Here is a 15,720-nt window from a genome sequence, read left to right on the forward strand (position 1 = left end):
AATCCCACTATACCCTCAGATGAACCATCAAACATGCAAAGCGTCAGTACAGGACTAAGATTGAATCCTACTACACCGGCACTGATGCTTGTTGGATGTGGCAGGGGTTGAAAACTATTACGGACTACAAAGGGAAACCCAGCCACGAGCTGCCCAGTGATGCAAGCCTACCAGATGAGCTAAATGTCTTTTTATGCTCGCTTCGGGGAAAGCACCACTGAAGCATGCATGAGCGCACCAGCCGTTCCGGACGACATGTTTTAAGCAGACCACTATAGTGCCTGTGCCCAAGAAAGCGAAGGCAACCTGCCTAAATGACTTCCGCCCCGTAGCACACACGTTGGTAGCCATGAAGTGCTTTGAAAGGCTGGTCATGGCTCACATCAACACCATCATCCAGGAAACCCTAGACCCACTCCAATTCGCGTACTACCCAAACAGATCCACAGATGACGCAATCTCAATCAGACTGCACACTGCCCTTTCCCACCTGGACAAAAGGAACACCTATGTGAGAATGCTGGTCATTGACTACAGCTCAGTGTTCAACACCATAGTGCCCACAAAGCTCATCATTAAACACCTCCCGCTGCAACTGGATCCTGGACTTCCTGACGGGCCGCCCCCAGGTGGTTAGGGTAGGTAACAACACGTCCGCCACGCTGATCCTCAACATTGGGGCCCCTCAGGGGTGTGTGCTTAGTCCCCTCCTGTACTCCCACCACTGCGTGACCAAGCACAACTGCAACACCATCATTAAGTTTGCTGACGACACAAAAGTGGTAGGTCTGATCACCGACAATGATGAGACAGCCTATAGGGAGGAGATCAGGAACCTGGCTATGTGGTATCAGGACAACAACCTCTCCCTCAATGTGAGCAAGACAAAGGAGCTGATCGTGGACTACAGGAAAAGGAGGACCGAACAGGCAGGGTTGAAGTGGAGCGGGTCGAGAGTTTCAAGTTCCTTGGTGTCCACATCACCAACAATCTGTCATGGTCCAAACACACCAAGACAGTCGTGAAGAGGACACGATAACACATTTTCCCCCTCAGGAGACTGAAAAGATTTGGCATGGGTCCCCAGATCCTCAAAAAGTTCTACAGCTGCACCATCGAGAGCATCCTGACTGGTTGCATCACCGCCTGGTATGGCAACTGCTCCACCTTTCCGTTACCGTAAGGCGCTACAACTTCCTGCCATCCAGGACATATATACTTGGCGGTGTCAGAGAAAGGCCAAAAAAATTGGCCAGTCACCCAAGTCATAGATTGTTCTCTCTGCAACCACACGGCAAACGGTACCGGATCACCAAGTCTAGGTCCAAAAGGCTCCTGAAACAGCTTCTACCCCTAAGCCATAAGACTGCTGAACAATTAATCAAAGGGCCACCCAGACTATTTACATTTATGTGCGAGACCACGCCACCATGCAGCCAAACTGAACCATACTTTGCAGGTTAGCTAAACTCATATCCCTGAGCATGCGTGCCAAATTTCATCACCATTTTTGAACATCTGGTGCCACCTCAGCCGTCTCCCTCCCTCCCTTCTCTACCCTCTCCACTCCCCTCCCTTTCTCCCTCCCTCTCTCCTCTTCTCTCCCCTCCTTCCCTCCCTCTCCTCTCCTCCCTCCCTCTCAGACCTCCCTCTCCTCCTACACATGCACTCATACACACACACACACACACACACACACACACACACACACACACACACACACACACACACACACACACACACACACACACACACACACACACACACACACACACACACACACACACACACACACACACACACACACACACACACTCTTTCTTTCAGTCTCTTTCACTCTTGTTCAGTCTCTCCCTCTCTCTTTGCAGATACAGAGGTTGTCCAATTCATTGACTATAGGAGAGGACAGAGCAGAGAGCAGGTTGTTGGAGGATATATGTTCACCCCACTGTACGGTGTAGTCACACACACACACATGCACACACACGCCCAGAACCCCCGCAAGGGGAGATGCGAGATAGGGGTGCGCGCTGAGGCCGGTGACATCATACCTTTAAAATCCGAAGGCGCGGCAATGACATCAACTCTCTGAAACAAGGAGAGAGAGAACGAGAGAGAAAGAAAGAGAGAGAGACCCCCTGTGATACTTTACCAATTAAGGATCTCACTGTAAGATATATATATAGAGAGAGAGAGAGAGAGAGAGAGAGAGAGAGAGAGAGAGAGAGAGAGAGAGAGAGAGAGAGAGAGAGAGAGGGAGAGAGATAAAAAAGAGCAAAACAGTGAAGATCTTTCTTTTTCAAGAGTTGACGGAGCCCACCGGTTCTGCCCGCTGGGAGGGATTTAAACGCACACCGCAACAGGAAGACAGAGCACTAGATTAAGAAAGGGTAAGGATATGTACGTTTTTCTCTTGCTGTTTTCTGATGTTTAAAGCCAGTTCAATGTCCTTGATGCTATTGTCTGTTTTACACTGTTTAGTCCAGGACTCTTAGTTAGTTAGTTAGTTAGTTAGTTAGTTAGTTAGTTAGTTAGTTAGTTAGTTAGTTAGTTAGTTAGTTAGTTAGTTAACGGGACATCTGTGATTTCAGCACCATGACTGTCCCCATTAACGGCTCGTGCCTAACGCACCCTGCCGCGTGGATGACACATACAATATGTATTAATCTCCTGTTCCCGGGAGGAGAGGAAACCGATCCCGGTCATATATGTCCTGCTTCGGTTAATTAGTCTGTCAGGAGAGGCGTAGCAGTTTAGCCGTTACCGGGTAGTCGGTGCCAGCTGTGCTGAGGGACCTCCCGGGCTGCGGGCGTATTGTTGTTATAAAGCTGACATTCTGTACACGGGAAACGGACTCGTATTGTCTCCCGCCTCTATGAAACGATATGTGACTAGTTATTATAATAGTGCGGAAGATCTGTGTTGGGGCGTGCGTGAACTGCGTTGATGTTGAGACTGGAAAAACAGAACGCGACAGTAAGTTACACTTAACTCTCATTCACGTTACACGAGCACGCACGCACGCACCCACGCCCAGACCCAGCAGGCTGGCTGGCGCATCAGTCGGTATTATAAGGAGGAGCTCCACACCAAATAAGGTAAAACACGAACCGGTCCTGTCTCGAGCCCTATCCGGGGATGTAGAGGGCCGCGTGCGCCCCCCTCTGTCTACAGCGACTGGTACATCATCTGGTTAGAAACGGGTTAGCATAGACACACACACACACACACACACACTATCCCAAATCCATGTACTCCTCCGCCTTAAAGTGCACTCATGGATTCAAAAGGAATGGTTAGGTGCAGGATCTTTTACAAACTGCTGGGGTTGTTTACCTGCTGGGGTTGTTTACCTGTTGGGGTTGTTTACCTGTTGGGGTTGTTTACCTGTTGGGGTTGTTTACCTGTTGGGGTTGTTTACCTGTTGGGGTTGTTTAACTGTTGGGGTTGTTTACCTGTTGGGGTTGTTTACCTGTTGGGGTTGTTTACCTGTCGGGTTTGTTTACCTGTTGGGGTTGTTTACCTGTTGGGGTTGTTTAACTGTTGGGGTTGTTTACCTGTTGGGGTTGTTTACCTGTTACTCAACTATAGCATCAGAAATAGATGGGAGGGGTTGAGGGTTGCAGATGGATAGGAATAAAAACAAACAAAAGATAATTATTGTCAAATATACTCTTTCCGTAAAAATTATATAGTATGTATGAGCTGGAAGTAGAAGCCTAGGTGTTGTTGTCCACTAGTTTACTCCAATTAGGAGAGGGGTGGTAGGGTTAGTGGAGAGGAGAGGAGAGGAGAGGAGAGGAGAGGAGAGGAGAGGAGAGGAGAGGAGAGGAGAGGAGAGGAGAGGAGAGGAGAGGAGAGGAGGAGAAAAGAACAGAGGAGAAGAGGAGAGGAGAGGAGAGGGGAGAGGAGTCGTGAGGTTAGTGGAGAGGAGAGGAGAGGAGTCGTGAGGAGATGAGGGGAGGGGAGAGGAGAGGAGATGAGGAGAGGAGGGGAGGGGAGGGGAGAGGAGAGGAGTCGTGAGGAGATGAGGGGAGAGGAGAGGAGAGGAGTCGTGAGGTTAGTGGAAAAGAATAAAGGAAATTATTAACTGGGTGGTTAAAGCCTTGAACACTGATTGGCTGACAGCCGTGGTATATCAGACCGTATACCACGGGCATGACAAATTATTCCTTGTTACTCCTCTAATTACGTTGGTAACCAGTTTATAACAGCGTTTAAGGCACCTCTGGGGTTTGTGGTAGATGGCCAATATAGCATGGCTAAATACTGTATCGAGGCACACCCCGTTGCGTGGTGCATAAGAACAGCCGTTAGGCGTGGTATACTGGTCATATACCACACCTCCTTTTGCCTTATTGCTTAAATATACTTTTAAAACATTTACATTTACATTTAAGTCATTTAGCAGACGCTCTTATCCAGAGCGACTTACAAAATGGTGCATTCACCTTATGATATCCAGTGGAACAACCACTTTACAATAGTGCATCTAAATCTTTTAAGGGGGTGGGGGGGGGGGGTGGGGGGGGGGGGGGGGTGGGGGTTAGAAGGATTACTTTATCCTATCCTAGGTATTCCTTAAAGAGGTGGGGTTTCAGGTGTCTCCGGAAAAAGATGTGTATATGTATGTATGTATGTATGTATGTATGTATGTATGTATGTATGTATGTATGTATGTATGTATGTATGTATGTACATGTTTGTATATATATATATATTACATTACATAGTATTACAGCTGATCCACCTCCTACATTATTCTGAAAACTACAGCATCCATGTCACACTGCACTCTACGGGGATGTAGAGGGCCGCGTGCGCCCCACTCTGACTACAGCGACTGGTACATAATCTGGTTAGAAACGGGTTAGCATAGGCTCACACACACACACATGCAGACGCACACGCACGCACACACACACACACACACAGACACACACACACACACACACACACACACACACACACACACACACACACACACACACACACACACACACACACACACACACACACACACACATGGGCGATGGCGGAAAATGACACATTTTGCTGTAATCTGTGAACCTCACTTTCTATTTTACATGAGCTGTGTGTGTGTGGTTAGTGACTGGTTAACACCTCGAATGCAGCTTGTTCATAGCTCACTTCCGCTCCTCGCTGCTGTTAGGGTGTGGTCAGTCACATGATGTGGGGAGAGGAGAGGAGAGGAGAGGAGAGGAGAGGAGGGGAGGGGAGGGGAGGGGAGAGGAGGGGTAGGGAGAGGAGAGAAGAGAAGAGAAGAGAAGAGAAGAGAGGAGAGGAGAGAGGGGAGGAGAGGATGGGAGATGAGAGGAGAAGAGAGGAGAAGAGAGGAGATGAGGGGAGGGGAGAGGAGGGGTAGGGAGAGAAGAGGAGAGGAAGGGAGGGGTCCCGAGTGGCTAAATTGGTAGAGTATAACTCTTTCAATGCCAGGGCTGTGGGAGAGAGATGTTGGCTATGTGTGTAGAACTGCATACTTCCTCTAGACAAAGCCAGAAGAACACAGATCAGACTCTCCCCAGTCCCAAGCAAACATTTCTACAGCAGTTCCTGTTAGCGAAATCGACCGTTAGACCGCCTGCTAACTGTTCAGTCATATACACTACGACATAGGCATTGTTGTGGGAGTGTATGACTGTGTGTTAGATAAATGGTTGTGTTTATTGGGGGTCGTGGTGTGTGTGTGTGTGTGATGAAGCATTCTTCAGATTCCCCCTGACCAGGCACAGAGACTCAGAGAGAAAACATTCCTCCTGGCGTGTTTCCATGTTACCGCTCCTGGCACTGAACTCCTTATTTAGGCAAAGACTGTCTGTCTTTAACCAGCACTCTCTCTCTCTCTCTCTCTCTCTTTATCCCTCTAGCAATTCTTCTATCCCTCTTTCAATGCTTCTATACCTCCCCTCCATCCCTCTATTAATCCCTCCATACCTCTCTATCAATCTCATTTCCTATCCCTTAATACCCCTCTCTCCCATCACCGATTTTTTTTTTCTCTCTCTCTCTCTCTCTCTCTCTCTCTCTCTCTCTCTCTCTCTCTCTCTCTCTCTCTCTCTCTTTCATTTCTGTTGTTCCTCTACCCATGTTTATGTTCTGGTGAATAACAGGGAATGGTATAATACAGCTGTAGTCTATCAGGTGAATAACAGGGAAGGGTATAATACAGCTGTAGTCTATCAGGTGAATAACAGGGAAGGGTATAATACAGCTGTAGTCTATCAGGTGAATAACAGGGAATGAATAACAGGGAAGGGTATGATGAATGGTATAATACAGCTGTAGTCTATCAGGTGAATAACAGGGAAGGGTATAATACAGCTGTAGTCTATCAGGTGAATAACAGGGAAGGTAATTCTGAGTGTCTGATCATTGTCTGTCATGCCACTAGTGTCACTGATTACATCACTGAGTGAATACACCTGGGTTGTATTCAGGGAGGTGAAAGGTTGACATTATCCCATTCCCCTAGTTGACATACAATCTGTTTTACCTTATACCTGCCCATACCATAACCCCACCTCCACCATGGGGCACTCTGTTCATAACGTTGACATCCTATCTGTTTTACCTTATACCTGCCCCATACCATAACCCCACCTCCACCATGGGACACTCTGTTCACAACGTTGACATCCTATCTGTTTTACCTTATACCTGCCCATATCATAACCCCACCTCCACCATGGGGCACTCTGTTCACAACGTTGACATCCTATCTGTTTTACCTTATACCTGCCCATACCATAACCCCACCTCCACCATGGGGCACTCTGTTCACAACGTTGACATCCTATCTGTTTTACCTTATACCTGCCCCATACCATAACCCCACCTCCACCATGGGGCACTCGGTTCACAACGTTGACATCCTATCTGTTTTACCTTATACCTGCCCATATCATAACCCCACCTCCACCATGGGGCACTCGGTTCACAACGTTGACATCCTATCTGTTTTACCTTATACCTGCCCCATACCATAACCCCACCTCCACCATGGGGCACTCGGTTCACAACGTTGACATCCTATCTGTTTTACACACTACATTTACTGTTTATCTGAATGCGTCTGAATGCGTATGAATGCGTATGAATGTGTCTGAATGTGTCTGAATGCGTCTGAATGTGTCTGAATGCGTTGTCTGAATGTGTCTGAATGTGTCTGAATGCATCTGAATGCGTTGTCTGAACGTGTCTGAATGCGTCTGAATGTGTCTGAATGTGTCTGAATGTGTCTGAATGCATCTGAATGCGTCTGAATGCGTTGTCTGAATGTGTCTGAATGTGTCTGAATGTGTCTGAATGCGTTATCTGAATGTGTCTGAATGCGTTATCTGAATGCGTCTGAATGTGTCTGAATGTGTCTGAATGCGTTATCTGAATGTGTTGTCTGTGTAACAGAGGAGACTTGGGTGATGTGTGCGTGGGGCATGTGTGTTCGTTTGTGTGTGTGCAGGGCGTGTGTAGCACATGGGGATGAGTGAAACTTACTCCTCAGCCTGTAGAGTCCTGCTTGCGTCGCCTCATTAGCTAGATTCTGAGATGGCGTGTTTATTAGCTAGATTCTGAGATGGCGTGTTCATTAGCTAGATTCTGAGATGGCGTGTTCATTAGCCTGATTCTGAGATGGCGTGTTCATTAGCTCGATTCTGAGATGGCGTGTTCATTAGCTAGATTCTGAGATGGCGTGTTCATTAGCTAGATTCTAAGATGGCGTGTTTATTAGCTAGATTCTGAGATGGCGTGGTCATTAGCCTGATTCTGAGATGGCGTGTTCATTAGCCTGATTCTGAGATGGCGTGTTCATTAGCTAGATTCTGAGATGGCGTGTTCATTAGCTAGATTTTAAGATGGCGTGTTCATTAGCCTGATTCTGAGATGGCGTGTTCATTAGCTAGATTCTAAGATGGCGTGTTCATTAGCTAGATTCTAAGATGGCGTGTTCATTAGCTAGATTCTGAGATGGCGTGTTCATTAGCTAGATTCTAAGATGGCGTGTTCATTAGCCTGATTCTGAGATGGCATGTTCATTAGCTAGATTCTGAGATGGCATGTTCATTAGCCTGATTCTGAGATGGCGTGTTCATTAGCTAGATTCTGAGATGGCGTGTTCATTAGCTAGATTCTGAGATGGCGTGTTCATTAGCTAGATTCTGAGATGGCGTGTTCATTAGCTAGATTCTGAGATGGCGTGTTCATTAGCTAGATTCTGAGATGGCGTGTTCATTAGCCTGATTCTGAGATGGCGTGTTCATTAGCCTGATTCTAAGATGGCGTGTTCATTAGGTAGATTCTGAGATGGCGTGTTCATTAGCCTGATTCTGAGATGGCGTGTTCATTAGCCTGATTCTGAGATGGCGTGTTCATTAGCTAGATTCTGAGATGGCATGTTCATTAGCTAGATTCTGAGATGGCGTGTTCATTAGCTAGATTCTGAGATGGCGTGTTCATTAGCTAGATTCTAAGATGGGGTTTTCATTAGCTAGATTCTAAGATGGCGTGTTCATTAGCTAGATTCTGAGATGGCGTGTTCATTAGCCTGATTCTGAGATGGCGTGTTCATTAGCTAGATTCTGAGATGGCATGTTCATTAGTTAGATTCTAAGATGGCGTGTTCATTAGCTAGATTCTGAGATGGCGTGTTCATTAGCCTGATTCTAAGATGGCGTGTTCATTAGCTAGATTCTGAGATGGCGTGTTCATTAGCTAGATTCTGAGATGGCGTTTTCATTAGCTAGATTCTAAGATGGCGTGTTCATTAGCTAGATTCTGAGATGGCGTGTTCATTAGCCTGATTCTGAGATGGCGTGTTCATTAGCCTGATTCTGAGATGGCGTGTTCATTAGGTAGATTCTAAGATGGCGTGTTCATTAGCCTGATTCTGAGATGGCGTGTTCATTAGCCTGATTCTGAGATGGCGTGTTCATTAGCCTGATTCTAAGATGGCGTGTTCATTAACCTGATTGTAAGATGGCGTGTTCATTAGCTAGATTCTAAGATGGCGTGTTCATTAGCTAGATTCTAAGATGGCGTGTTCATTAGCCTGATTCTAAGATGGCGTTTTCGGATGAGATGCTTGAAGAGGTTGGTCATGTGTGTTTGTGAGGCAGTTCGCGCCATATATGGGCCAAATTGTTAGGAAGTGGTATTCGCTAAGCAAGCAGCCTATGTATGTCCTATGTATGTCCTATGTGTGTGTCTCCATCTGTTTCTAAGCTCTGAGGCCAGCCAGTCTGCAGTAGGAGAAAGACAGCTCTAGAGGAGAGGGTAGCCAGTCTGCAGTAGGAGAGAGACAGCTCTAGAGGAGAGGGTAGCCAGTCTGCAGTAGGAGAGAGACAGCTCTAGAGGAGAGGGTAGCCAGTCTGCAGTAGGAGAGAGACAGCTCTAGAGGAGAGGGTCTGTCTAGTCTTCTTGTTATGGATGATACTGTGATTCATATTGTGGTGACAGGAGATGTGTCCCAAATGGCACCCTATTCTATATATTGTGCACCAGGGTCCATAGGGTAGTGCACTACTTTTGACCACGGTCCATAGGGTAGTGCTCTACTTTTGACCAGGGTCCATAGGGCAGTGCACTACTTTTGACCAGGGTCCATAGGATAGTGCACTACTTTTGACCAGGGTCCATAGGGTAGTGCAAGCCAGTTTGCGCTGCTCTGTAAAGGGAGTAGTACACAGCGTTGTACGAGATCTTCAGTTTCTTGGCAATTTCTCTCATGGAATAGCCTTCATTTCTCAGAACAAGAATAGACTGACGAGTTTCAGAAGAAATGTATTTGTTTCTGGTCATTTTAGCCTGTAATCGAACCCACAAATGCTGATGCTCCAGATACTCAACTAGTCTAAAGAAGGACAGTTATATTGCTTCTTTAATCAGAACAACAGTTTTCAGCTGCACTAACATAATTGCAAAATGGTTTTCTAATGATCAATTAGCCTTTTTAAAATGATAAACTTGGATTAGCTAACACAACGTACCATTGGAACACAGGAGTGATGGTTGCTGATAATGGGCCTCTGTACGCCTATGTAGATGTTCCATTAAAAATCTGCCATTTCCAGCTACAATAGTCATTTACAACATTAACAATGCGTACACTGTATTTCTGATCTATTTAATGTTATTTGAATGGACAAAAAAATGTGCTTGTCTTTCAAAAACAAGGACATTTCTAAGTGACTCCAAACTTTTGAACGGTAGTGTATATATATATTAAATGTTTATTTTCATTTTAAAGGTAAGCTTGAAATGGGCATGGTCTAATTCAGGGTTTCCCAAACTCGGTCCCGGTCCCCCTGCATGCTGGGTGCACGTTTTGTTTTTTGCCCTACACAGCTGATTAGAATAACCAACTCTTCATTAGGCTTTCATGATTTGAATCAGCTGTGTAGTGCTAGGGCAAAAACCAAAACGTGCCCCGGAGGATTTAGGATCGAGTTTGGGAAACCCTGGTCTAATTGACTGAACAACCAAAAACACACACTTAGATACAGTTGAAGTCGGAAGTTTACATATACCTTAGCCAAATACATTTAAACTCAGTTGTTTACAATTCCTGACATTTAATCCTAGTAAAAATTCCCTGTTTTAGGTCAGTTAGGATCACCACTTTATTTTAAGAATGTGAAATGTTAGAATAATAGTAGAGAGATTGATTTATTTCAGCTTTTATTTATTTCATCACATTCCCAGTGGGTCAGAAGTTTACATACACTCAATTAGTATTTGATAGCATTGCCTTTCAATTGTTTAACTTGGGTCAAACGTTTCGGGTAGCCTTCCACAAGCTTCCCACGATAAGTTGGGTGAATTTTGGCCCATTCCTCCTGACAGAGCTGGTGTAACTGAGTCAGGTTTGTAGGCCTCCTTGCCCGCACATGCTTTTTCAGTTCTGCCTACACATTTTCTATAGGATTGAGGTCAGGGCTTTGTGATGGCCACTCCAATACCTTGACTTTGTTGTCCTTAAGCCATTTTGACACAACTTTGGAAGTATGCTTGGGGTCATTGTCCATTTGGAAGACCCATTTGCGACCAAGCTTTAACTTCCTGACTGATGTCTTGAGATGTTGTTTCAATATATCCACATCATTTTCCATAATTTAAGCTAAACATGATAGATGTATGTATATATATATACACATGTATGTATGTATGTATGTATGTATGTATGTATGTATGTATGTATGTATGTATGTATGTATGTATACATACATACATACATACATACATACATACATACATACATACATACATACATACATATATATACACATACATATATACACGCATATATTATATATATACACGCATACATATATATATACATACATACACGCATACATATATATATATATACGCATACATTATATATATATACATGCATACATACATACATATATACATATATATACACATACATATATACACGCACATATTATATATATATATACGTATACCTTATATATATTCACGCATACATTATATATATACGCATACATTATATTATATATATATATATACACGCATACATATATACACGCATACATATATACACGCATACATTTTATGTATATATATATATATATATATATATATATATATATATATATATATATATATATATATATATATACGCGTACATTGTATATATACATATATACACGCATACATTAGATATATATATATATATATCATGTTGATCTTATTAAAGCAGAAGATCATCTGTAATGTCTGGCTGTTTGCTGAAGACTCATTGGTCCTGCTGTGTAGGATAGAATACCCCGCAGCTCTTCCTGGCTTGGTGTTCTAGATCATTACAAGCTCTTGGTTTGGGAGTCTAGTCAGTCATTCCATGCCCATCCCATGTTAACTTGATCTGTCTGCATGATGTGGGAAATCTGCATTTATTTTCAGAATATTTAGGAAGCTGGTTAAATGATCTTGTTTTGTGATAGGCTATACTTCTGGTAACATGAGTACAGGCCTAACCTTACAATTACAGTAATATGCGAATGAAGGGAATTGGAACTTCTCTACCCCAATTCTCTGTATAGTTTACAGAGGCGTCACCAGCGGGACAAGCTTAACTCTCATTGACTTTTCTGTTCTTATAAAACTCTACAAAGACACAACTCCAGGCGATCCATTCTTTTCACTAGTTCTCATTCCTCTCTTTCTTTTATCCCACAGCCACAAACTTAAGCACAGCAGCGAGACAGAGAGAGAGAGAGAGAGAGAGAGAGAGAGAGAGGGAGCGGTCGTCCAACAGACTCCACCTCTAAACCCCAGCCAGTGAACAGAGAGAGACCCGACGGCATAAAAATGAGTGGTTCCCACCTCCGCCAACACCAGTCGGCCCAGCCTGCATTCAACGCCCTTTCCCCGGACAAAGACGCAGACATGCCTGCTACAGAGAAGGACCTTGCAGAGGACGCGCCGTGGAAGAAGATCCAACAGAACACGTTCACCCGCTGGTGTAACGAGCATCTGAAATGCGTCAACAAACGTATCGCCAATCTCCAGACGGACCTGGGAGACGGGTTGCGGCTGATCGGACTCCTGGAGGTGTTGAGTCAGAAGAAGATGTTCAGGAAATACAACCAGCGGCCCACTTTCCGACAGATGCAACTCGAGAACGTCTCGGTGGCTCTCGAGTTCCTAGACAAGGAGAACATCAAGCTGGTGTCCATAGGTGGGTCAGAAAGTTCTTCTGTAACGTTATATCATGCTGATGTTGATGGGTAGATGACTTAATTCAAGTGTAGTCTACCCTACCATGTAGCTGGGGGGAAGCGTTCAGTTACTATAGAATATAATAACGCTCCATAGTTGGCCTACTATAGATAGACCTACTGTGGTCTACTTTACATCAAGTTGGTGTCCATAGACGGGTCACAAAGTTACTATAATTAGGCTGTAGTATGCTAATCTATTGGCCAAGGTATTAACATCAAGCTGGGCAATTCCATACCAGTGTGATCCGAAAATAGTTTTGGTATCAGATCGTTTTGGCAATTCTTATAGACACTTAATTGGGAGGAAGGATGTTTGATATGCATTTTACATTTGTATCACAAACCATTTTTGAGAACAATGATGCAATATGGGGACTTTTTTTTAATTAAAAGCTCCTATATGGGCCTCCTGTAAGACCCTATGGGCCTCCTGTAAGACCCTATGGGCCTCCTGTAAGACCCTATGATTATCCAACAGTATGGAGTTACGTTTGTGCCATTAATATCACGCAGAACTACTGAAGTCGAGAACATTTTAATATTGCAAATAAAAGGAATGATATTGAAAGTATAATATAAAGGAAATAATCAAATTGTAAATTAATGCAAAAAATATATTTTTTTTGTGAAACATTTCCAATGATATTGCAATCAAAATCCTTCCTTTTTGTCGGCAATCTTCCCCATTTGGTTATGTTCCCCTGGCTTTTGCTTTCGCTGGCTTTTTTGTTGCTGTTGCTTGTTTTTTTCATTCATTCCAGCAGCATCCCACTGATGGCTTGCCTCTGAAGCTAAGCAGGGTCGGTCCTGCTCAGTCCCTGGATGGGAGATGGCAGTCATGTAAGGATATGGAAGTTTGTATCTGTCCCTTGATCAGTTTGCAGTGCATTGTGGTTGAGCTAATGTTGTTCCTAGATGGTAGACGGTAGGCTAGATGATACACTAGGCGGGTGGTCGTGGGCCAGAACATAATTACAAATCATTTGTAGACTGCAAATTGACTACAAGAAGCCTAAACAGATATGTTTGCCTGAAACATAATCATTTCAAACCTTGCTTGAATTTCTATATGATCACGTCTCTTTATTATCTGTGGGAATACTTGGTTACAGATTGCTTAAATTAAAGTCACTTGGAGCTGATTTCCTGGTGTTTTTACAGTCTTATGTCCAACAATGAAAATTCCACACACAAAAAAGATATATATTTAATTTTTATTAACTTGGTGGTTTGAGTCCTGAATGCTAATTGGCTGACAGCCGTGGTATATCAGACCATATACAATGGGTATGTCAAAGCATTTACTTGTACTGCTCTAATTAGGTTGGTAGCCAGTTTATAATAGCAGTAAGGCATCTCGGGGGTTTGTGGTCTATGGCCAATATACCACTGCTAAGGGCTGTTCTCGGGAAATAACGCAACAGCTTTGACTCATTATTCTAACGGCTCTTGTTGAGTCACATGATCCACTCTAGAGATGAGAGGAGTGGAGACATCCCTTGTTTCACTTCCTCCTTTTCACGTGAGGACCACACCCTTCAATTTAACCAACTCTCCCTTTCTCATTCTCTCAAGTTTTAATTAGTTGGATGCACATGGTATACACCGGGAGAACGTCGTCCAACCAAATGCTTACTTGCAGGTTCTATCTGGACAATGCAACAACAATAAGACATAATAAACGATAAGAACGGGAACATTAAGTAAATAGCTCGAACTGAGTTGTAGTAAGTCTGGTCGCAGCAGTTGTGATGTGTGTGCGTGGTGGTCAGTCAGTTCAGTTCAAGTGTTCAGCAGTCTGATGGCTTGTAGATAGAAACTGTCTCTGAGCCTGTTGGTGTTAGACGGTAAGGGAGTGAACAGCTTGTGGCTGGGGTGTGTGAGGTCCTTTACGATGCCGCGGGCCTTCCTCAGGCACCGTTTAAGAGTACATGTCCTGGATGGGTGGGAGCACGGTCCCAGTGATGTTCTCGGCCGTCTTCACTACTTGATGAAGGGCCTTGCGGTTGTGGACGGATCAATTCCCATGATGCAACCGTTCAGGACGCTCTCGATGATGCAGCGGTAGTATTTGGAGAGGACCTGGAGCAGTATGCTGAATCTCTTCAGCCGCCCTAGGAGGTAGAGTCCTTCTTGACTCTCTACTGCAGTCCCGTTTATGTGGAACGGGCATGTTCCCTCCGCTTCCTGGAGTCAACAATTTTGCTAAGGTTGAGTGTGAGGTTGTTGTCCTGACACCACAATGCCAGTTCACTAACCTCCTCCCTATAGGCTGACTCGTTGTTGTTGTTATCAGGCCTACAACCGTGGTGTCGTCAGACTTCATGATGGCGTTGATGTGCGGTCGAACAGGGAGTACAGCAGTGTGCTTTCTCTCTCTCTGTTAAATAAAAAAAAATCTGTCTTAAATATTATCGTTTCTGATTTTCCATAGACTAAATAATGTAAATGATCATTAGGTAGAGCCCTATAAAATCAGTTCTTGCCAAATTCCATTTTGTTTTTCCAGGCTTCAGTTTTTCAGGTTTTTGCTCTCAAAATCACACTTTTGGAAAAAATTCTCTATATACTTTCTCTCTCTACCATCTCTCTTTATACTCTCTATTTCTCTCTGTCCTTCTCTCATTCCTCTGTCCCATCTCTCCCTGACATTGTAGCTGGTGGTTTTGATATAAAAAGCAGCAGGATCGATGAGTTGGCCTGGTAACATACACTATATATACAAAACTGTGGACACCCCTCCAAATTAGTGGATTCTATTTCAGACACATAGTTGCTGACAGGTGTATACAATCAAGCACACAGCCATGCAATCTCCGTAGACAAACATTGGCAGTAGATTGGCCTTACTGAAGAGCTCAGTAACTTTCAACATGGCACCATCATAGGATGCCACCTTTCCAACAAGTCAGTTCGTCAAATTTCTGCCCTGCTAGAGGTGCCCGGTCAACTGCAA

The 15,720-nt window shown here is 44.3% G+C and overlaps 1 protein-coding gene across 8 annotated transcripts in view; it reads left to right on the plus strand.

The window, feature by feature from the left end:
• The first annotated feature begins 2,083 nt into the window (after positions 1-2,083).
• Positions 2,084-15,720, plus strand: part of LOC100380643 (filamin A, alpha (actin binding protein 280)) — a 74,559-nt gene continuing 60,922 nt past the window's right edge. For 3 of the 8 annotated variants that reach the window (XM_082959767.1, XM_082959769.1, XM_082959768.1), the window contains exons 1-2: positions 2,085-2,390; positions 12,220-12,721. In XM_082959767.1, the coding sequence (XP_082815893.1) occupies positions 12,352-12,721 (370 nt within the window). In that variant the 5' untranslated portion in view covers positions 2,085-2,390; positions 12,220-12,351. Of the gene's footprint in view, positions 2,391-12,219; positions 12,722-15,720 lie in introns of all 8 variants that reach the window. The other 5 variants (XM_082959770.1, XM_082959773.1, XM_082959771.1 and 2 more) reach the window with 4 other exon arrangements.

Source organism: Salmo salar, chromosome 13 (assembly GCF_965601325.2).
Source record: "Salmo salar chromosome 13, fSalSal1, whole genome shotgun sequence".
Classification (NCBI taxonomy): Eukaryota; Metazoa; Chordata; class Actinopteri; order Salmoniformes; family Salmonidae; genus Salmo; species Salmo salar.